Source organism: Mucor mucedo, assembly GCF_025094135.1.
Source record: "Mucor mucedo strain NRRL 3635 chromosome Unknown EV154scaffold_37, whole genome shotgun sequence".
NCBI lineage: Eukaryota > Fungi > Mucoromycota > Mucoromycetes > Mucorales > Mucoraceae > Mucor > Mucor mucedo.
Genome location: NW_026252321.1, coordinates 176,703 through 198,524, shown reverse-complemented (window position 1 = coordinate 198,524; position 21,822 = coordinate 176,703). Strand labels below are relative to the sequence as shown.

General features: G+C 37.1%; 8 protein-coding genes across 8 annotated transcripts; 5 read left to right on the top strand and 3 right to left on the bottom strand.

Moving 5' to 3' along the window:
* Positions 1–2,435: 2,435 nt before the first annotated feature.
* On the top strand, positions 2,436–3,904 carry EV154DRAFT_602020 (Prephenate dehydratase-domain-containing protein; the record flags this gene model as incomplete). Its single annotated transcript, XM_051607268.1, has 5 exons — positions 2,436–2,678; positions 2,732–2,804; positions 2,864–2,923; positions 2,983–3,118; positions 3,174–3,904. Exons 1-5 carry the CDS (start codon positions 2,560–2,562, stop codon positions 3,902–3,904), a joined length of 1,119 nt encoding a protein of 372 aa, XP_051458497.1. The 5' UTR covers positions 2,436–2,559.
* On the bottom strand, positions 3,899–5,501 carry EV154DRAFT_506236 (D-arabinono-1,4-lactone oxidase-domain-containing protein). The gene is made up of 3 exons (XM_051601263.1): positions 5,339–5,501; positions 4,964–5,275; positions 3,899–4,881 (listed from the first exon to the last, which is right to left on the bottom strand). Exons 1-3 carry the CDS (start codon positions 5,480–5,482, stop codon positions 3,952–3,954), a joined length of 1,386 nt encoding a protein of 461 aa, XP_051458496.1. The 5' UTR covers positions 5,483–5,501; the 3' UTR covers positions 3,899–3,951.
* A 545-nt stretch (positions 5,502–6,046) lies between these two features.
* Positions 6,047–7,738, top strand: EV154DRAFT_506234 (uncharacterized protein). The gene has a single exon (XM_051601262.1). It carries the CDS (start codon positions 6,318–6,320, stop codon positions 7,353–7,355), a length of 1,038 nt encoding a protein of 345 aa, XP_051458495.1. The 5' UTR covers positions 6,047–6,317; the 3' UTR covers positions 7,356–7,738.
* A 421-nt stretch (positions 7,739–8,159) lies between these two features.
* Positions 8,160–13,293, top strand: EV154DRAFT_506232 (uncharacterized protein). The gene is made up of 14 exons (XM_051601261.1): positions 8,160–8,932; positions 8,987–9,225; positions 9,285–9,564; positions 9,622–9,688; positions 9,746–10,162; positions 10,241–10,887; positions 10,951–11,119; positions 11,184–11,301; positions 11,365–11,489; positions 11,564–11,736; positions 11,818–12,176; positions 12,259–12,428; positions 12,488–12,638; positions 12,705–13,293. The coding sequence occupies exons 1-14, from the start codon at positions 8,222–8,224 to the stop codon at positions 13,171–13,173; spliced, it is 4,095 nt and encodes a 1,364-aa protein (XP_051458494.1). The 5' UTR covers positions 8,160–8,221; the 3' UTR covers positions 13,174–13,293.
* Positions 13,294–13,386: 93 nt separating this feature from the next.
* EV154DRAFT_442145 (HSF-type DNA-binding-domain-containing protein) lies at positions 13,387–14,904 on the top strand (the record flags this gene model as incomplete). Its single annotated transcript, XM_051596974.1, has 5 exons — positions 13,387–13,749; positions 13,908–13,996; positions 14,061–14,131; positions 14,185–14,412; positions 14,641–14,904. Coding segments are annotated over exons 1-5 (981 nt in total), but the record flags the coding sequence as incomplete, so codon positions are not given.
* A 962-nt stretch (positions 14,905–15,866) lies between these two features.
* Positions 15,867–18,086, top strand: EV154DRAFT_602015 (uncharacterized protein; the record flags this gene model as incomplete). The annotated part of the gene is made up of 3 exons (XM_051607267.1): positions 15,867–16,227; positions 16,345–16,782; positions 16,849–18,086. The coding sequence occupies exons 1-3, from the start codon at positions 16,179–16,181 to the stop codon at positions 18,084–18,086; spliced, it is 1,725 nt and encodes a 574-aa protein (XP_051458492.1). The 5' UTR covers positions 15,867–16,178.
* A 23-nt stretch (positions 18,087–18,109) lies between these two features.
* Positions 18,110–19,550, bottom strand: EV154DRAFT_480683 (uncharacterized protein; the record flags this gene model as incomplete). Its single annotated transcript, XM_051598344.1, has 3 exons — positions 18,110–18,877; positions 18,935–19,069; positions 19,167–19,550. The coding sequence occupies 3 exons, from the start codon at positions 19,548–19,550 to the stop codon at positions 18,110–18,112; spliced, it is 1,287 nt and encodes a 428-aa protein (XP_051458491.1).
* A 31-nt stretch (positions 19,551–19,581) lies between these two features.
* On the bottom strand, positions 19,582–20,536 carry EV154DRAFT_463273 (uncharacterized protein). Its single transcript, XM_051597628.1, has 3 exons — positions 20,307–20,536; positions 20,173–20,239; positions 19,582–20,112 (listed from the first exon to the last, which is right to left on the bottom strand). The coding sequence occupies exons 1-3, from the start codon at positions 20,425–20,427 to the stop codon at positions 19,614–19,616; spliced, it is 687 nt and encodes a 228-aa protein (XP_051458490.1). The 5' UTR covers positions 20,428–20,536; the 3' UTR covers positions 19,582–19,613.
* Positions 20,537–21,822: the final 1,286 nt, after the last annotated feature.

Here is a 21,822-nt window from a genome sequence, read left to right as displayed (position 1 = left end):
ATACTATCAAGCTTGTGCGGTATGGGGTGTGGTTCCCTGAATATCATCCGGATTTAACAAGAGCTTTGATTGTCGTCTTATGGGTTATGCTGCTGCTGCTACGTTAAATCTAGGGATCCGTATAAACACCACATTGAACTGCTTAGCTGGTAACCACAACATCTTTTTGAAGTCATATTCGAATCGGTGTCTAAGCGAAATGTCAATGTGTGGTCATGGTTAACCGAGTGGTGTTATTCTAAGCACTTGTGCGATATATACTATCAAGCTTGTGCGGTATGGGGTGTGGTTCCCTGAATATCATCCGGATTTAACAAGAGCTTTGATTGTCGTCTTATGGATTATGTGCTGCTGCTACGTTAAATCTAGGGATCCGTATAAACACCACATTGAACTGCTTAGCTGGTAACCACAACATCTTTTTGAAGTCATATTCGAATCGGTGTCTAAGCGAAATGTCAATGTGTGGTCATGGTTAACCGAGTGGTGTTATTCTAAGCACTTGTGCGATATATGCTATCAAGCTTGTGCGGTATGGGGTGTGGTTCCCTGAATATCATCCGGATTTAACAAGAGCTTTGATTGTCGTCTTATGGATTATGTGCTGCTACGTCATATCTAGGGATCCGTATAAACACCACATTGAACTGCTTAGTCTGTAACCACAGCATCTTTCGGAGGTCACTTTCGAATCGTTGTCTAAGGAATTGATCAGTGTATGGTCATGGCTATACCAAGAAAAAGGCTGAACAATATGGAAGTGACAAACATATTATTGGTTCACAACCACGAAGACTTAGAAATAAACTTGGCAAGCACATACATTTCCCTCCTGTTTCGTGATAAAGTCAAGACATACCATGATAGATCAAAGTTTTTGAGAGAGTCCGTCGTTAACACAAAAATCATCCACCATCTCATAAAAAACAAGATTACGTTCAGTCACACAAAATTGAGTTCGGGAAACGCCAAATTTTGTCGATTTTTCATGCATACCTTTTATTAAAAACGCTATGTCTCTTCTTAATTACAAAATAAAGATCACCATGACATTAACAAATTCAACTAACACACATCCTAAGGAGTCGGGTTTAACTTCTAAAAATAAAATGGGGGTGCTTTGATTCGGCCCTTTAACCGTAATTGATAGCACGGTAAATCAAGAGGAATATATAAATATTTTGGCTGATATGTTCCATGCCTGGCTCAAGGAATTGCCAGAAAAGGAGGATAAAGACTTCATCCTACAAGAAGACGGGGCTTCATGCCATACTGGGGCCTACGCACGGTGGTGGAAACAGACCCATCAGATTGTGGGGTTTGAGTACTGGTCTGCTTAAAGTACAGACTTAAACCCAATGGAGCATCTCTCGTGGGCCTTAGAACGTCGGATTGCCGAAAGAAGATCCAAAGTAAAGAACGTGAAAGATTTGAGAGCTGTGATAGAGGAAGAATGAGAGCAAATACATATTTCGCTTGTCCATCGTTTAGTTGAAAGTATGACGAGTCGATGTCAGGCCGTGATTGATGCTCTAGGGGGCCCCACCAAATATTTTATTTTCGTATGCCTCTTATGTTTATCTATTACAGTTTAAAGTTTGACATTGATTCATTCAAATTTGATCGAGAACTATATCATCATCATGTTTTTCCCTACTCACTTGCGTGTGACTGTATATATGCTAAACGTATTATTTAGTGATGAAGCTCTAATTATGACAAGACGATGTTGGAGTATGTTATAGGCTTTTGCAAGTAATTATTGACAGCTACTCCTCCTGTGGCGAAGTCGTTGCTTTGGGCGGTGATTTCAGATAGACGTTCCCTTGCTGTTGTTCAATTTGAATCCCGTTCCAACATTGTAACCAACTCGGCCCTGTTCAGAGATTGCAGGGTCTTATGATAACTAAGAAACATGATACTAACAAATGATTCCATACTGGACGAAGGTATCTTGTTTCGAGATTATCTTTCCGGGATAGGCAAGGGTTGTTGAATACAAAATGGAACAGCCAAAAAAAAAAAAAATGCTGATTTGCAGAAGGAAATTAAGCAGTTATAACAAACACAAAATTACAAAGACTCATATACAGTTTCATGAGAGTTTTTAAGTCTATTGATGATTTTATCAAGACGTTTAAAGAAGTCGTATTGTCAGCGAATCAAAACGTCAAGACTATGTAGAAAAGGTTAATCCCCGTTTCACTCGCCGATCACTTCAAAGCTTGTCTCTGGCTCTTGGAACGAAACCACAAAAGCTATTGAAAGAAAATTAACAATCGTCATATGCGTGACCCATCACCTGTAATTTCGGCTATCAAAATTGGCTCTTAATTCATCTTCCACCAACAACCAAAATGGCACACCGCTGCTGTTTGACAGGGAAATGTAGTTTTTGACAAGAATTTATGCTGTGAATCATAATGCCTCATTGGCTGAGATTTGTTCGCATCCTCAAATATATGAATCTTACATCCTGATGTGCGAAAGGGGGGTTTTAATATAAAGGGGCCAGTTTTTCGTTCGTCTACTTTTGCTTTACACAAACACGACTACTCAATGAGCGATTTACCTTCCCTTAGACAAAAAATTGATTCTCTCGATCACACACTTGTCAGCATCTTAAACGAACGCGCTCGCGTCTCTCTTGATATTGGTGCTGCCAAAAAAAGAGACATGTAAGTTTTTTGTCAGAATTCCTGTTGTGCAGTGTATTCACCCTCCGTTATAGTAAAGAAGAAGACGTGGCCGATGCCGACGTGCAAGTGTATAGACCTGGACGAGAAAAAGAGATTTATAAAAAGGTATATACAATAAAGAGGTGTCAGAACCTTTGTCAGTGTCTAAAACCTCTTGTTAATAGTTGGCACGTCTCAACCCTGGACCTTTGAACGACGATTCATTACACGCTATTTTTAGAGAGGTAAATAGTGACAGCAACAAGCAGAGAATAAGTGACTAATTATTATGTGATGAAAAAAGATTATGTCAGCTTCAATTGCTTTACAAAAGGATGTCTCTATCGCATACCTTGGTCCCCCAGGTACCTTTTCACATCAAGCTGCATATGAACGTTTAGGCGATAGTGTAGCATATGTTCCTCAAAAGCAGATTGATGGTAAGTCCTAAAAAAGGTCGGGTTGGGTATAATTATTAAAGAACCTTACGCATAGATGTATTTGTCGCTGTTGAAAGAGGTCAAACAACATATGGTATTGTTCCTTATGAGAACTCAACATTTGGATCTGTTGTAGAAACATTGGATTATTTTATTCATACTGGCGTACGTGTTCGTGCCGAAACCTACTTGACCGTTCACCAATGTTTGCTTTCGAACAGTAAGCTGGATAAGATTACTAAAGTATATAGTCATCCTCAAGGTTTAGGTCAAACCCAAAAATGGCTGTCGGTACATATCCCAAACGCAAAACGAATTTCTGTCAAGTCCACTGCTGAAGCCGCAGAAAAGGCAGCTTTAGAAACAGGTGCAGCAGCTGTTTGTAGTGAGATTTGTGCTGAATTATATGGATTGGAAGTAGTTGAGGCTAATATTGAAGACCTTGCAGCCAACACAACTCGTTTCCTCATTATTGGGGCTGCTAGTGATTCACCCACGAGTGACGACCATACTCTCATTACATTCACTGTTGACCATCGTCAACCTGGTGCTTTATGCGATGGATTGAAGGTATTCAAAGACTTTGGGTTAAACTTATTCAAGATTGATTCGCGTCCTAGCGGTCAGCGTCCATGGCATTATGTATTCTTTGTTGAATGCTCTGGCCATCTTGAGAACGAAGATGTTAAGCAAGCACTTAAGGAGCTTGATAAATTTTGCTTGGATGTTATTGTTTTAGGTAGCTTCCCCAACCAAAGACCCGAAAAGGAAGATCATAGAAATTAATAATAAAAATAATAATAATACAACGAAATTTTATTTAACAAATAAAGCTAAAGTTTAGCAACTTGTTTGGTACCAACAACATGACGCTTCAAATAGTCATTTAAGAACATGCCTTCAGGATCCAATTGTTGACGAACTTTTAAATAATCACCGAATTTCTCATAGGATGCCTCCAGGTCCTTTCTAGTTTGACCATGAGCTTTAGCCCAATGGGGACGGCCATTATGCTCACGCATGATATCCTCATACGCCTTCCAGTACTTTTTATATGGGACTGGTTTACCATAGGGTCTGTACATAATGACACCAATATAACATGTTTTTCTTCCGTAAGCAGGACTTAGCCACACATCATCTTCATCCACAAATCGAATTTCGACGGGGAAATGAACCTTCAGGTCGTTTTCATTGATAAATTTATCCAATTTACGGAGCACAGTAGGTGCTTCATTCCAATCGACAGCCCATTCGTTTACATACTGAGGAAAGAGACAATCAAAATTGAAAACCTTGTTTGATTCATCCACCACATGAACAGGTGCAGAGTGTAAAGTTTTGAACATCATTTTTGTCAAGTAAGGAATTAAATAGGTGCTGTATCGTGTGACATTCAACATGGCTTGATAGGCATGGAAACCATACCAATTCTCCATAAAAAAACTTGGGCCTTCTCGTAACACTGGCTTAGTTGTACGGTTTGCTCTCCAGACAACACAATCATCAGTATGAGGATACCACCAAACACGTGCATGTTCAGCTGAATGAATCACGGTATCCCAATCATTTAAAATATCTGAGAACTTGTATGGCTTCTGAATCGCTTCTAATCTAAAGTCTGGTTCGGCTTGTAATGTCATTCGTGTAATAATACCCAATGCACCTAAACTGCAACGTGCTGCTTCAAAAATTTCTGTATTTTCTGAAGGAGAACAATAAAGAACACTACCGTCTGCAGTAATCAATGTCAAATCGAGAATCTAATTAAATCGGTGATGCAGAGAAAAAAAAACAATTTAGTGCGTGTAGCCACTGTCAAGAAAGTTACTATTCCGTGCTTACCATGGTTGGGAGACATCCGAAATGAGCACCTGTACCATGAGTAGCAGTAGCCATGACACCAGCAATGGACTGATCGGAAATGGATCCTAAGTTGCTAAGAGCAAGACCATTCTCTCTCAAAACCTTGTGCAACTTATGAAGTGACATTCCGGCCTCTACGGTAGCAGTGCATTTTTTGACATCAACACTCAAGAGTCTGTCCATCTTGTCAATATTGATCATGAAGCCCGGTGAGCATGCCAAGTCAGAAGGTGAGTGTCCACTACCAAAAGCTTTAAGAGGCTTATTTAAGCTTTTAGCTAACAAGATAACCTAAAATAACAATGATAAAAAAAAGTTTAAAAAAAATAACAAATAGAGTTAAAATGATTTTACTTTTTGAACTTGTGATTCATTTGTAGGTGTAAATAATAGTTCAGGTTTACAGTTAAATGTCTTAGCCCAGTTTTGAAATGTAAAGTCGTCCAAAGCTATGGTCTGAAGCTCAGGCTCTAATTGATCAAAGCGATATGGACCCATGATTTTATGTTTGGAAAGAGAGAGATAGAAGTGAAGATATATTTGCCAAATTACTATTTAAATACCCGCGCCCATCAATCAATATTTTTTTTTTGTTTAACGTGGGTGGTGGGGTTATTTGTAAGCTTTTTTTATTCGGTAGTGACAGTGTAACCCCAATTGACTTGTCATATCTTGATGAGATTTACTCTTTAGAAAAAGGATCTATTAAAGGGCGCAACTTGGGTATAATAATGTAGCTTGCAATTGCATTGTCAGGTTTATTTACCTATCATTTTAAAGCAGCAATATCGCTCACGTTACACTGTAACTTAAAAATCGCTGATGCAACATGTCTGAAAATGGCGTTTTTAAACTCGTATTTTAATTGTTTCTATCTCAGGGAGGATTACCTAATGCTATATTTATTTTTCTGACTTGTATTATTCTACCAAACTCAACAAAAGTAAAAAAGGGTTGACAGAGTACATCACAAATTATTTTTTCTGTGTTTCTTGATATATTATGTCGAATGTTTGTTTTGTTTGCTGTAAAGAATTTATTGTATAATACATAGTATTGAAAGCAGGAGTGTAATTTCTACCTGTTTAAAACTTGGTAATGTTTATTAAAAAATGATAAATTCATGTAATGACCTCCTTGTATCAATAAACGGGATCTTTTAAGAATAAGTCGATAAGACCGCGCTTTTTGGCGACCTCAATTCATGCAACTCCCCCTCGCTACGAATACCCATTTTTTGAATGAAACGGCGGAGTTAATTTCGGGTCGAATGTGACGTGTCAGTATATGGATTCCCAGTGATGCATTTTTGTTAAAAACATTTTGAACCAAGATGCCTAATATAACACTTGAATTTCGACATCTAGTCGAGTCCAAAGCTCTCACAACACCTCGTAAGCCAAACACAAAACGTCGAGAAAAAAACACGGACGAGTCTTACGACCTTTTCACCAAGGAGGCGTATCGTATATATCAACATATCGACAGTCTCAAACGTTTCCTTTTGACCATTCGTCCCGCATATCTCAGTACGAATAACCGGTCATCTCGAACCACTGTACGTAAAACAGAACTAACAGCACCCGAAGCAAGTAATGGTGATTCCTTGTTTGCGTTATTTGCAGGCAACATTCATAACTTGACTGATCGTGAACGCGATGAAATCGATTTCCAAGCAAAGCTAATTATTCGTCGTTGTATCGATAGAATAAAGGAATTAGAGACTTCTGAAAAGTTAAGGCAGCAGCAAGAAGCAGCCAAACCAACGCATTTATTAGCACAATTTCTTAGTGCAGTGCTGCCACCCAATACCGAAGATGTGCTGTCTGTCCATCGTAGTAGCATCACTTGGCTATTGAATCAACAGCTGATGAAAGTATCACAAATACAAAAAGATCAACAAGAAATAAGACTTATGCGTGAAATTGAAAAGAGTGAAAACCAGCTTTCAAAATCCACGTTTAACGATACCAAATCATTTGTTCCGCCGACAGTCGAATCTTACCAGCCCGAACAAGAACCAGAGAATCCGTTTGAACAGCAACTTTCACAAGAACAAGTGCAAATGTTGGAAAAAGAAAATTCTATTATGCTGGAAGATTTGAACAATACGCTGAATCAAGTCAAAAGTGCAGAAAAGGCGTTACTCGAAATCTCGACATTACAAACACAGTTAACAAATCATCTGGCTGTCCAAACAGTGCAAACCGATAAGCTATATGCCGATGCCATTGCCACAACAGATAAAGTTGGACAAGGTAATATGCAGCTGATGACAGCAAGAGAGAGAAATAGGAGCAGCAGAAAGTTTATGTTGATATTCTTGATCGGTGCCAGTTTTGTACTATTGTTTTTGGATTGGTACTCTTAAGTTAGTAATAGTAATAATAAAAAAGCAGATGAAATCTGCTTGTACAGTATTTTTGCCCAAGGCTTTCCAATTGTCACAATTGGCATAAATTGCTTAGATAATTAGTGATAAAAAGGTTACAAGTGTAGTATTTTAAATCATTAAATCATATACTTCTAAGAAGATTGTATGGCAGAGGAAAAGAGTTTGCGTCACATAGTTCCAACTTGAGAATTAGACTGCACTAGAGCTGGTATGAAAGCTGAGAGGCGGAATCTATACTCTTGACCATTGGATACTCTTTTGTTGTAATTTTAAAAAGAGATGCATATACCATGCGGGAATTCTTAAACTACATATATTTAGGGTGTTACTTACAGTAGAGAAATATGCTTGAAATGTTTAAGTGGTTGCATGAGTAAAACCAGATGAAATCTGCTCGTATCACATAATGTGAAAGTGGAAATCTTGTCCTACCGTTGTCTTGTTACTATGTCAGCTGTCTGCGACGGATGACTATTTTGTTCCTGGTTTGCGATACCAGTAGTAAAAACCATCTTTAAACAATAAATTCGGTAGAAACACATTCTCTCTTTTTTTATTTTGATTTTTTAAAAAAAAAGTTACACTATACGCATTGGGCTTATTTTAGCGTTGATTTAGGGAAAGAGGGAAAGGCTACGGCAACTAAAATTATGTAGGGCAGCGGATGATTTTTTCTTAATTGACCAATAGCAATATTGCAAAAAGACGATGCAAACCCCGACACGGTTTTGATCGTCATGTCGCTTTTGAATTATGATTTTTTTTTTCTTCTTTGACCTTCATTTATGTCAATTGCTTGATTTTACGTACAACCGTTTTCTCCAAGACAGAATAGAAAGTGAATGTCGACGAACCCTTCGAGCCGAACACGTGCTGTGTATGGTACTTCTTTAGTAGATACCTTAGATACCTCTAAAAGCAAACGCATACCTACGAGAAGAGATTCAACTGCGCCTCTTGTTCACACACCACCGATCCCGTTAGGACAAGGTGAAGATCCACTTGATGCTGGAATAGCTAGACCTTCATACCGTAATGACGCAGTTGGCGTATCCGGTTCCTATGCACGTCATCACGGAGGTCCTTTACGTACCGCTTTACGGCGTAGAAGAAATAGTGAAAGTTCCTCTTCCAACGAATCAGAGGAAGAAGAAGAGGAGACTAATGTTGAACTTAACACCAGTGACGAAGAGCAAAGCGACTTTGAATCTGAGGAAGATGAAAGTGACGATAGTGACTCTCAAAGTAGCGATAATGATGATATTACAATTAACAACCATTTAACAAGTACCACTGATGATATTAGAATTAGTGGATTAAATGAAATCCCTCATGATACAAAAGACCAACAAATCTTAATATTGGAAGAAGAGGATGTCCAAATACATATTCAAGGATACAAGTACATTAGTACAAATTTGTTTTTGTATAGATTATTTTCAGTTATATCCTTTGGTTTAGTGTGGTTGATCTGCAGATGGGTACCACGCTGGTATATATCTTGGGTTGGTGAAAAAGTTCCATTGAAAAATGCTGAATGGCTTGTATTTACGGTAATTATTAAAAAAATCTCTTATCTTTTTTTTTTTACTCATATGACTTTATAGAGTCCATACAATGAAATTGAAATTATTAGACCTTTTCGTGAATTGTATGGTGGAACACTCGGTAGCATTTTTTCCTACGATCAAGTCAAGCAAGAAATACTTCAATATAGCATCAACAACATTGACGAAGCCCGGAATATACTTGATATGGATCAAAAAGTTAATCAGTTAATGCTACTGGAATATCGATATATCCGTCTGGCATTCCATCCTATATTACACAAGTTTCTTATTGTCGGGTAAGAGTTTATTTTTATTTTACTGTGCGCGGCTTATGTATTATTCATTCCAAATATAGCTTCTGGAAGGATCAATCATGGAATAGTTCCAAGAACTTCAAGTTAGGATTGTCCTCTGAAAAATATCTCTCTCGATTAGCCGTATTTGGCCCCAATTTGATTAATATTCGTGAAAAACCAACGTCGAAATTACTCACAGATGAAGTTTTGAATCCATTTTATGTGTTCCAAATTGGTAGTATTTTGCTTTGGTGTATGGATGATTATTATTACTATGCGTTCTGTATCTTTATTATCAGTGCCTTTAGCATTATTTCAACATTAATCGAAACAAAAGAGGTAAAAAAAGAAAGCATGTAACATGAAAAATGTAAATAACCTTTGATTACGTAATAGACAATGAAAAGAATGAAAGACATGTCATTTTTTGAATGTTCAGTGAGAGTGTTTCGTAACGGATCATGTAAGAAGCTACATGACAGCATGCTTTTTTTTTACTAAGTAGTTTATACTTGACTAGGGCGAAACGTTAGTTCAGTTGAATTAGTTCCTGGTGATCTAATTGATATTGCCAATGTGCACACGGTTCCGTGTGATGCTATGCTTGTATCAGGAGACTGCATATTGAACGAATCTATGCTGACAGGAGAGTCTGTTCCTGTATCCAAGGCACCTATTAATGATTTAACACTTCGCAAAATGAACTTATCATCGTCAGGTATACCAGCAGAGATTTCCAAGCACTTTCTATTCATGGGTACCAAAATGGTTCGAGTAAGAGGAGGAGATAATGTCTCGGCAGCCACTGCCATTGTTGTTCGAACAGGTTTTAGCTCTGCTAAGGGTGCACTTGTTAGAAGTATGTTGTTTCCCAAACCAAATAGTTTTAAATTCTATAGAGACTCGTTCAGGTTCATTGGTGTGCTATCTGTCATAGGTATGAACCCCAAGGGAAAAAAGAAAAAGATTATTAATTGTTTTTTAAGCTAATTTATCTACATATTACATTTTGAAGCATTCGTTGGTTTCTTAATATCGTCAGTCAATTTTATTCGACTTGGAATTGATACCACAACCATGATACTTCGTGCCCTAGATTTGATTACTATCGTCGTACCACCTGCATTACCAGCAACCCTGTCAATTGGCACAAGTTTTGCAATCAGTCGATTGAAAAAGTTGGGTATATTTTGTATTTCACCACCACGAGTTAATATTGGAGGTAAAATCGATTGCATGTGCTTTGACAAAACAGGCACCCTGACAGAAGATGGTTTGGATATACATGGTATCCGTGCAGTGATGACAACAGAGGACGGGAGAAAATTATTCGACCACGAATGTAAATCCGTTGCCAATGTCGATCCATACAATGATGACAACCAATCCACTCAAGCTCGGATATTGCGAACAATGACTACATGCCACTCCTTGAAAATCGTGAGTGGAGAATTATTAGGTGATCCTCTCGACCTTAAAATGTTTGAGTTTACACGTTGGGAATTGGAGGAGAGTGGGGGAGCGTCTTCGAATGGCTTGAAGCCTAGAAGTGAATTGGCTGCATTGCAAGCTAAAAAGAGTGCCAAGGTTGGTATTATGCCTACTGTGGTAAGACCACCTGGAGTTCGACAGGACATCAATCTGCAAGAACAGCACCCGATGGTAATTTTTTTAACCCGCTATAATGCATCACATATTTCCGCTCACACAAATACGTTTTTCTAGAAAACGTCTGGAGCGCCACCTATCGAATTTGGAATCATTCACACATTTGAATTCGTGTCATCCCTTAGAAGAATGAGTGTAATTGTTCGAAAATTGGCTAGTCCGACAATGGAAGTGTTTGTTAAAGGCGCGCCTGAGGTGATGAAAGACATATGTACACCTGAATCAAGTAAGAGAGGACCCTAAAATCCCATAATATTAATACACAGTCATTAATGTGCATTAATCACTAGTGCCCGAGGATTATCAAGAAAGATTATACAAGTATACACATCGTGGATATCGTGTTATTGCATGTGCTTCTAGACAACTCGCAGGAGTCAAATGGCATAAACTTCACAAGTTGAAAAGGTTATACATATCTTCGACGATTATTTACATATTATTAAATGGAATATTAACATTCCTTATTAGAAATGAAGTCGAGACGGGATTGACATTTTTGGGATTTATTGTTTTTGAAAACAAATTAAAGCCTCGAACTGTATCTGCAATCACTACATTACGTAATGCAAACATTAGACAAATCATGTGTACCGGTAAATAAGAATTTCGTTTAATGTCACGATAAAATATTATGTTATTCACACTACTTTTTTTCTTTTTGTCACAGGCGATAATGTGCTTACAGCTGTTAGCGTGGCTAGAGAATGTGGGTTGATCGATCAATCGGCTGAAATTTATATACCAAGATTTCTGAAAGGGTCTTCTACAGATCCTGATTCTGAGTTATGTTGGGAAAGTGTTATGCAGGAAGGCGATGAATTATCTACTGATACATTACAGGTAAAAAAAAAAAAAAAAAAAAAAAACTTTATTTATATAGATTTACATGCGTCTTAACTCCTTTTTTAACACCTTAAAAAGCCCCGTAGTATAATAAACAATAATGGTAACTATGCACCTTATGGTCTTCAAGAATATCACCTTGCTATAACAGGAGAAGCATTCCGCTGGATGGTGGATCACGCCCCCATCGAATCACTTCGACGTATGCTCGTCAAAGGTGCCATCTACGCCCGAATGTCGCCTGATGAAAAGCAAGAACTTGTGGTCGAACTTCAAGGTATTGGTTACTGTGTCGGATTTTGTGGTGATGGTGCAAATGATTGTGGTGCATTGAAAGCAGGAGATATTGGTATTTCTCTTTCTGAGGCAGAGGCTTCTGTTGCTGCTCCATTCACAAGTAATACAATGGATATTGAATGTGTAATTGATGTGATAAAGTAAGAGCGCCGTTTGTATTTGTCATTTTTTAAAAAAGGCAAACAAAACCTAATTTTTTTTTTTTTTTTTTTTTTTTTTTAGGGAGGGTAGAGCTGCGTTAGTGACAAGTTTTAGTTGCTTTAAATACATGGCACTTTACAGTCTAATCCAATTTACTTCTGTCACCTTATTGTATGCATTTGGCAGTAACTTGGGGGATTTCCAATTCTTATATATCGATTTATTCTTGATCTTACCCATCGCCGTATACAGTGAGTAGCAATTGTTTTTATGCATGATGCATTTATTGATACCCTTTTTTTTTAATTAGTGGGGCATACTGAGGCTTGGCCACAGTTATATAGAAAGAGACCTACAGCAAGCTTGGTGTCTAAAAAAGTGTTGACATCTCTGATTGGACAGATTATAATCAATTCAAGCTTTCAATTAATTTCTTATTGGGCTGTGCATCAACAATCATGGTAAGATATCAATATTTATACTTGTAAACATACATATGCCGATCCTTACTTTTTTTTGGGAATTAGGTACAAAGCACCTACCTTTGATCCAGATGGAGAAAATATCATGTGTCTAGAAAACACTGTACTGTTTCTCATTTCTAGTTACCAGTACATGCTTATTGCTGTGGTGTTTAGTGTAGGACCTCCTTACCGTAAACCATTATGGACAAACGGCCGACTTGTTTTGACACTTTCTATGTTGATTGGGCTCACGACATGGTGTGTTTTAGCGCCGCCACAATTTGTATCTGAGCTTTTGGAATTGGAGAACTTACCAATGGGCTTCAGATGGTTTATACTGATGTTAGCGGCCATGAATTTGGCGGTTAGTTTATTGTGTGAAAAGTATGTGTTTAATCACGTTTCGGATATGATTTCTGTCATTTTGAATAAGTACAGATCCAGAAAAGGCAATTACAATTTAGTTAGCGATTCAAGTAAATTACACGGAAAAACATATAGAAGAGTAATGGACGAAATGGGTATTTCATAAACAATAATAATAAAAATTATACATATTTGTGTACAAAGGGGTTGAAATAATAAAAAAAAAAAAAAAGGTGACGCAAATGAGGAGTAGAAAAATAACGCGAAAAAAAAGCTTAAATAGAGAATAAAACTTTGAAAAAGCTAAAATTTTATACAAAAAATCAATCTTTTCTTTTTCCTTTTTTTTTTTTTTTTTTTTTTTTTTCTATATATATATATATATTCATTATTTACTTGTTTTTCCCTTCACAATGGATTACCATTACAATAATGATAATAGTAACACAACGGTAGATACATCATTATTACCTTTTCACCATCATCACCATCACCAGCAGCAGCAGCAACAACAGCAGCAGCATTCGTTCGGTTATAATAGCAATCAATTCCATAGGCCACCGGACACACTTCAATTATTGTCTTCGCCCACCGATGATATATTTAACAGACCACAACAACAATGGAATACGCATAATAATATTTTATCGCCTTCTGAGATTATGGATTGCGGCAGTAATAATAACGAGGAATTGAATCAACCAGAACGTGGAATTGCTGGCTTTGTATCCAAACTTTATCAGTAAGTAATCTTTTTTTTTCCCTCCTCTTTATAACTCCTACTTTATATATATCTACACACCCTACAACCCCTAACACATACAACACCTCCTACCCATTATATTTTTTTTATACATGTATCGAATAACACACATACACATATTAACTCCTTTAATATAGATGCTTAGAAGCACCTGACGATGGGCATAAATACGCACGTTGGTGTAGACACAATGGAATAGACATGTTTATTATAGATTGTATACCAAGTTAGTAACCATACATATCATCGTACATTAATATAAACAACTAACCCAAAATTGACATGTATAGAATTTACAGAAATTGTTTTGCCTAGATTATTCAAACACTGTAAATTTGCATCATTTGTTAGACAATTAAATGTAAAATCTACACTACTTTTTTTTTGTTCAATGTAAACTCATATATTATTTAGATATACGGCTTCCAAAGAGATACAGATGCTCGCAAATCCAAAGATAGTAAAGACAAAGAGACCTGTCGTTGGCACCATATGCACTTTCGACCAGGTCGCCGTGATTTATTTCATTTGATACGCAGAAAAACACCCCGTTATTCACGCCGAAAGAGACCAAAGACTGAAGAAGAAGATCCAGAAACAATCCTTAATATCGGCTCAGGGGATGATGAATCAGAAAATAATGTTATAGAAGATGAAGATACACACAGTAGCAGCCTTGATGAGAGACGTAGGTCTGCCTCCTCTGCCTCCTCTTCCATCACCCTGCATCAACATCATCATCATGGTAACAACAACAATATCACAACGGAGTATAAGCCCCGACAATTGCATATGATATTTGAAAGTCCTCAAGAAATGGACCTTAATCACACCAATTCGACTGATGCGTATTTGCAAGTAGCACAACAGCAATCGTCGTCTTCATCTTCCTCTTCACCTCAATATTGTCATTTCTCCAATAGTAATAATAATGAGATAAATAATGATCCGCATGATTTGTTTTTGATGCAGCAAACAATGACGCAGGACGAAGAGCAACTCCGATCTCAAATCGTGCAGCTGCGAAGAGGCTATTTCAGAATGTACAAGATGCTGACTGGCGAAGTCAATAAGGCATTCAATTTGATAGATGTTCAGAAATCGCGCATAGAATTTTTAGAAAACACATTACGAAATAATCATCATCAACAGCAACAGATGAGGATTAGACAGTCAACACCATTTATTGATACTAATAATGCAAACAATTACTTCCCCGCGACATCTGCAGATTATAATAACAGTATATTACAGCACCACTCAACCGCGCCTACTACGCCAATATACCCGCATCCCCAACAACAACAACAGCAGCAGCAACAGCATACTGACGCTTTTGTACAACAGCAAACATCGTCGTCGTCACCTGCTAGCGCTAGGGTACTTCAAAGTAGCAGTGGAGGATTTGATTTCTTATTTAATCATAATAATAGTAATGAAGATGATTTAAAATTAGCATCACCATGTTCGTCTGTTGTACCTGAAAAATGGATATCTACACCACCTGCTTTTCACCACCATAATACCCAAATCTCTGGATTATCTACAGGCATAATTACAACTACGGATGCTTGAACAAACCCAAAATCGACCAGTGGTCATGTATCGTCTGATCTATAGAAAGTGGATCAGATCCTTTTTTAAGACTACACCCAAAAAAAAAATTCTTATATGCCATATTTATTCTCTCTCTCTCTATTTTTTTTTTTTTTTTTTTTTTTTTTTTTTTTTATGCATTTTTATTATACCACACAACAAATTTATATGTACACACCCATTAAACGATAATTTCTCTTTCAACCGCATTATTAAACAACACATTTATGTAAAAAAAAAAAACCCTTTTTTTGAACCGCTAAAAATAAACAAAAAACTATTTTTGTCAAAAAGTTGTATTATTTGTCATAAAACCCCCTTTCAATATATTATGGTACAACGGGAAATCAGGGTGTATGTCATGCTCAATCTGTCAGCATGGATTTTATTATATGTTTGTACATGTTAAATGCTCCGATTAGGCCAGATTTTTTCCGATAATGTGGAGATATACTTTTTTTTTTTTTTTTTTTTTTTTTTTTTTAGATAGTATCTGTATTTTTTTTTTCTAATTGTTATTATTATTTATCTATATCTTGGTGAGAGAAAAAGAAGAAAAAAGACAGTGTCTAAACAATAAGTAACCTAAATAGAGACAAATACTTTTTTTTCACTAAAAATCTGCTAGCCCCGATAATCGAAAAAGGGTTCGTTGTAAATAAAATAAGGTTGCAAACAAGCTTATTCTGTACGTTGTTTGCTCGTAGAATAATACAAAACTATCGAATAAAGAGATATGTTTAATCCCGTCAAGTTTAAACAAAGTTACCTTTCTCTCTCTTTTTTTCCCTTTCTTTCTTCTTGTTGTCTACATGATGGAAAACACGGCCCATATCAATCATGGTGTTACACTAGACAATGGTAAGGGGAAATGCTTTGTTTATATATCAACCAACCTAAATTAAAATAAGCTTTTTTTTTTGTTATTTTTTTTTTTTTTTTTGTACTTGTTAACCCTTTTTTTTTATATATATGTAGGATATTTAAAATCAGCTAAAGACTACTTGTCATCCACACCAGTGGGTCACGACGCATCGTTAAATAGACCTAGGGTGATTCAATGGGATCCACATATGGGTACAGACCAATCAACTATATCTGTTGTTCTAGAGCAAGCCATTTCGGATCCTCATCAAGAAATTCGACCGATGAAGATCGTCTTTGGCCAGTTAGTAGTCGAGACCAACCAACAGCAACAACGAGCACCTACAGCCTCTCCTATCTCTAGTCAAAATAATGCAAATTTGATCTGGATTACATTGGTAGCTCATGTACCCAGATTCTCGGATACCTTGGTCGAAAATATCCATCAACAAGTCCCGCTTTCCATATGTGTTTACGAAAATACGAATACAGATACTGCCATTGATCATTGGAATTTTGGCGTGTTTACATATAAGAAGGGCGCGGCAGAAGGTTTGTATTAGTTTATCTATTTATGATTATTATTATTTTTTTAACATGTCTGATATAAATATCTAGTTAAGCAAGAAAATAATAGTAACAAAAGAAGTGCAACAGATGCATTAAATGACTACCCATCTTCTAAACGCATCCATACAAGTGCTTCGTTAGATGATGACCAACTATTTAATCAACTGTTAGCCCCTTTTGATGACTCACCAGGAAAAAACACAAACAACAATGGTGTAGAATCTCGACCCCAGACCCTGTTGGCCCCTCAGCCGTCAAATCCCATATCCATATTAAGTCAAATTACTTCAAACCAGCAACCTTATCCACCAACACCTACAGAAGGAGGAGGTTATTACGGGTTTAATGATTATAGTCAACCAACCGCTCCCCCAGCCCCACAGCAGCACCAGCAGCAGCATGCATCGATGCTTGTAAATATTCAGCCTAATCCATCCAGTAATACTCATGTTGGCTATGCCAATTCTGCATCTTATAACAGCACGATGCCGTATCATCCAGGATATGCAAACAATGGCAGCAGTAATTACAATTTAAGTGGGGCTGGGTCCATGTATACAGGGTATGGGAATATGCAAGCTCATGGCAACATGCTGAGCTCACAACAGCAGGTGATGATGAGTCACCATAACCAGAGTAATATGAATGGCCATCCTTTTGCAGGTGTTTTAAGTAAAGCGAACCTAAATATCACGGGAGATTTAATGGAAATGACATATACATGGACGCAAGATGAATGGACTAACGGACGAAGACTTGTTGAATTTTGGCGAAGACAAGGTGGGGACGATAAGCTGAGTCAAAGTGATGATGAAACGATTAGTGAAGTCGAGTGTGGGTTCAAGCCCATTGAACAAGAGTTATATCAACAGCAAAGGATCCGGGAAAATTTGGCAGCACAAAAGGATTCATCCATCAAAAAACGGTCTAACCCGCTGGTCGTGTCATGTATATATTGGCAAGAACGTAATGATTATTTTATTACGTCGGTGGATTGTATTTATTTGTTGGAAGGATTAATTGGTGTGCAGTTTACCGTTGAAGAAAAGAATCGAATTCGACGTAACTTGGAGGGTTTCAGACCGTTGACAGTCAGTAAATGCAAACCCGAATGTGCGGATTTTTTTAAATTGATCATGAGTTTCCCACATCCTAAACCACGTAACATTGAAAAAGATGTCAAGGTCTTTTCTTGGAAAACATTACCCAATGCACTGAGGAAAATCATTCGCAAATATACGCCAAGTTATAGTAGTACTGCAGTAGTGAACTTAAATAATCTTTAATAATAATAATAAAAGGATTTTTTTTATAATGTTCGTTTAAATTGATGCTGCCAGAAATTCATGATATTGTCATCGTCACAGTAATTCGTGATTGAACTGTTGAAAGATGCTACAGATTCAATTTGCCAGTCTCCCAGATCTTCATAATCCCATTCCTTACGCGCAATTTCGGATACGTGTTCAGGGTTCAATTGATCCTTGTAAAACATGTATAAAGAATTATCTGTATGTACGGATTCACTTTTTAGATGAGGATGACGATACGAATTAGTTTCGGAATCACTTTCAATTAAAATCGGTGTAAACTGTGGTTGTTCTTCATAAGGATGCTGATTGGTTGGTGTCCTTACACGAGGATAAGTCGGTGTCTTTACGCGAGGGTAGGTTGGTAGTTGTGGAGGAGTGCAATAATAATTATATTCATCATAAGAGTCGTGTGATGGTTGGCCGTTACTTTTAATTATCACTTGAGGCGCTTCTTGACATTCCTTTAGTAACCGTTCAATACTTGCGTTGGAGGAAGATGATTTAATCACTGAAATTGACTTCTTTGCTGTACTTGCACGTTGTCGTGTTTGATGAGAAGCAAGTGTCGAGGGGATCTTGGAAGATTTGTTGGAGATTACTGCCTGCTTTTGAGCAGTAGTATTAGTAGCTGTAACGGGTTTTTGAAAGAATCTGGAAATGGAAGGCTGCCGAAGACTGGCTTTGGACGAGGTTGGACTTGCTTGAATATCCGGCTTCAAAAAATTTGCTTCTGAAAAGACCAGATCTGGAACTATATACTTTATCTTTAGTATGCAATTCATGTGATTTTTTGTGATTAGAATGATAGAAAGATATAGTACCTGCCCTTGTTGCTTTAGCAGACGACTTTCCCTTGTTAAATAGCCCCAGTTTGGGGCGCTTTTTATTGGGTTGAATCTATTATGTTGTTGGAAACTCACTATCCACTTTTTTTTTACTCTATTCTTACCGTAATCCTATTTATTTCCAAGTTTGGAGAAACAAACTTCTATCAAAGGAAGTGCGCGTCATTTTATTTTATAAAAAGATGCGATTGTGAAACACATTATTTACCTGCAACAAATGAAACGCGTGAGAATTACTTTGAGGAAGATGCGTATTCTCTTTCATATGGCTTTCCTCGTTCTTTCGCTTTCGACGATCTGATTTGACAGAAGGTGACCTTTTGGATCTATTGGATGGTGCTAGATTGGGTTTTCTACGACGGGGTATGATTTGACTTACAGAAGCGGATAATAAACTGAGATTATCCCCTCCTCCTTCCTCTGCTAAAGGAAGATTATCTAGTTCGCTTTGAGAATAATGGTTTGGTGATTTATAACCTGAAAGACGGTTCCTTTGATCAAGGATAAAGGCCATAATTCTTGCATGTTTCTGCTTTTCCATATCGTGCTGCGTATTGGAAGGGACATGTAAATTTTCTTGGGATAACAACATTAAAGAGAGGGAGCGAAAGCGAAAGTAGAAATTGTTTTTTTTTTATTTTAATTTTTTCTTATATTATGCACCGTATTTTGACACGAAACCTAACTTGTGAGCTATTTCTGCTAAAAAATGCCATGCAAGAATTTTGTTGTTTCCACCATGTGATTGTATATTCTGAAGGGTGTACTGTGTAGTGGTATCTGTGCGTGCAGAACCAGAATGAAAGTAAGAATACATAAGTGCAGTCTGGTCATTGGTATTGACTTCTAATCCGTTCTTCATTTGGTAGCTTTGACGGGGCATAATGGGAGAGGTTACTTGCTCTGGCAATGTAAACGGAGAAACAACGCATTGAATGAGGTCCTTATTTTCCAGAACTAGCAACTTATTGATGATATGCCATGGATTCTTTTGGTCTGTAAAGTCCACAAAGAAAACATCGATTTCTGTGGATGACAGCAATTGAATGATTTGATCTGTGGAATTCAAAGGTAGACGTAAACAATTTAATTGGTGTCCAATGTCTATTGTTTTAGTATCATTGGAAAGAATGGCCAATGACAGGTCATGGAATCTTAGGGCGCGGGGATGAGGATTTTAAATAGGGATTTCAATTAGATTCTTTTTTGTTTACCTTTGCTGAAAGGTTGATTTGATTTGATGCGTATCCAAACCTAATAACTGTGCAACCATTGTATCATCTTTTTTATATGGAAGTGTTTTTGATTAGCAGCGTATTTAAAAAGCTTAAATTTAAGTGTGTCATACCAGTAGCTTCTAAAATTAGCTGACCGGAGCAACCCTTTGTCGTTAACATGTCGACATTAGGAATGGGTTCATTAGGCCCACATGGGCAGTAAAATATTAAAGCTTTTTTTGGCATGCTCATTCTATCAAAACTATTATTAAGCCAAGTTAAAAAATATTGCGGAAACAAAGAGAGAAGAAACCAAACAACGTGTATTAGGATTCGTTTTTTTTTTTTTTTTTTTTTTTTTTACTTTTCCAGGTTCCTTTTAATATAAGGCAAACGTGCCTTAATACATGTCTTAAAATGCTTTCATGTGACTGCATTTTCGGAGTGAGTATGTCCGTGTTTTTCTTCATCGATGTGAATTACATGTAGACAAATGCTCGTTTAAAATATGAATTTACGAATAAGGGCATGGTATATTCCGCAGCTAGGTGAAGTAATTGTTTAGTCAGTGTTAAAAAGAGAGAATTTGATCGGATTCCCAATAGCGCTTAATCGCTATTAAATATGGTCAAAACAGACACGTAAGAAACAATTAGGCAAGTTACATAATAGTCCGCGAAGGCGTAACATTTAGCTTAATTATTTTCTCAGTGGAAATTTATTATTACATGATTTATCATATTTTCCGTCCTTATAATAAAAAGGTTGTACGTACCTTTGTAACTAACTAACATGGGCTATAGCAACTTTGCATGAACCCAAACGTCAGTGGTTTGAATATACCCACCCCTGTGTTCCCACATTTTGTAACGTATACAACAAATGATAATTGGTGCGACAACGCTGAAAAAACTACTTATCCAGTACTACCAAAAAAGACTGATGATTTACAGAAACCACAATTTTTGAATAAAACTGATGCAGTGTTGTATCGGGATCTGATTTACCTGTTGACTTAATAAAACTTTATACTCGCAGACTTTCTTGACTATAATACAAAAATCCACGCACGTTAGGATAATGTACTATTTCGTAAAATTAGGGATGTAAAAGGACTACTGTTTTATTGAATTACGAAAAACCACGACTTTATAATATCACCGCGTAGTACATAGTACTACTCAGGCTACCACAAGATATAATCCCTTCGTATCATTTCATAAGCTTTACATCAAAACACGGTCACAGAGGGCTATTGAGGCGCTATAGTGGTTCGTACTCTGAAATATCGCCTTACCACATTACAACCCCTCTTATCCCATATTTCTATTTGGTATAATAACTTAACGGCACTGCCAATCTAGGACGTGTCTTGTATAACTTCATTTGGTTTGCATGATAAGTTAATGGCAACCGCATTTCTTCGTCTTTAACCACGTACACATTCGTCCCTACGACCTCAGCAACACGAAAGGGACCTAACCACCGTACCAGCAAAGTTACCCTATTATCGGCAGGACTTCTTTCATGTACCATTACGAGATCATTGACATAATACTTGACTATCTTAGTATTCCTGTTGTATCTTTCGATCATATTTAACTTGTACTTGTGGATATTCTGTTTGGCCTTTGGCAGGATATTTAT

Excerpts from the sequence above, each read along its gene's own strand:
- EV154DRAFT_463273 (XM_051597628.1), bottom strand. The coding sequence starts at position 20,427 with ATGAGCATGCCAAAAAAAGCTTTAATATTTTACTGCCCATGTGGGCCT. Across the intron at positions 20,240-20,306 it reads GCTAATTTTAGAAGCTACTG|ATGATACAATGGTTGCACAG; the intron begins GTATGACACACT and ends CATATAAAAAAG. Across the intron at positions 20,113-20,172 it reads AAATCAACCTTTCAGCAAAG|ATTCCATGACCTGTCATTGG; the intron begins GTAAACAAAAAA and ends CCGCGCCCTAAG.
- EV154DRAFT_506236 (XM_051601263.1), bottom strand. The coding sequence starts at position 5,482 with ATGGGTCCATATCGCTTTGATCAATTAGAGCCTGAGCTTCAGACCATA. Across the intron at positions 5,276-5,338 it reads ATGAATCACAAGTTCAAAAA|GTTATCTTGTTAGCTAAAAG; the intron begins GTAAAATCATTT and ends TTGTTATTTTAG. Across the intron at positions 4,882-4,963 it reads TCGGATGTCTCCCAACCATG|ATTCTCGATTTGACATTGAT; the intron begins GTAAGCACGGAA and ends CGATTTAATTAG.
- EV154DRAFT_506232 (XM_051601261.1), top strand. The coding sequence starts at position 8,222 with ATGTCGACGAACCCTTCGAGCCGAACACGTGCTGTGTATGGTACTTCT. Across the intron at positions 10,888-10,950 it reads TGCAAGAACAGCACCCGATG|AAAACGTCTGGAGCGCCACC; the intron begins GTAATTTTTTTA and ends ACGTTTTTCTAG. Across the intron at positions 12,177-12,258 it reads TGTGTAATTGATGTGATAAA|GGAGGGTAGAGCTGCGTTAG; the intron begins GTAAGAGCGCCG and ends TTTTTTTTTTAG.
- EV154DRAFT_506234 (XM_051601262.1), top strand. The coding sequence starts at position 6,318 with ATGCCTAATATAACACTTGAATTTCGACATCTAGTCGAGTCCAAAGCT.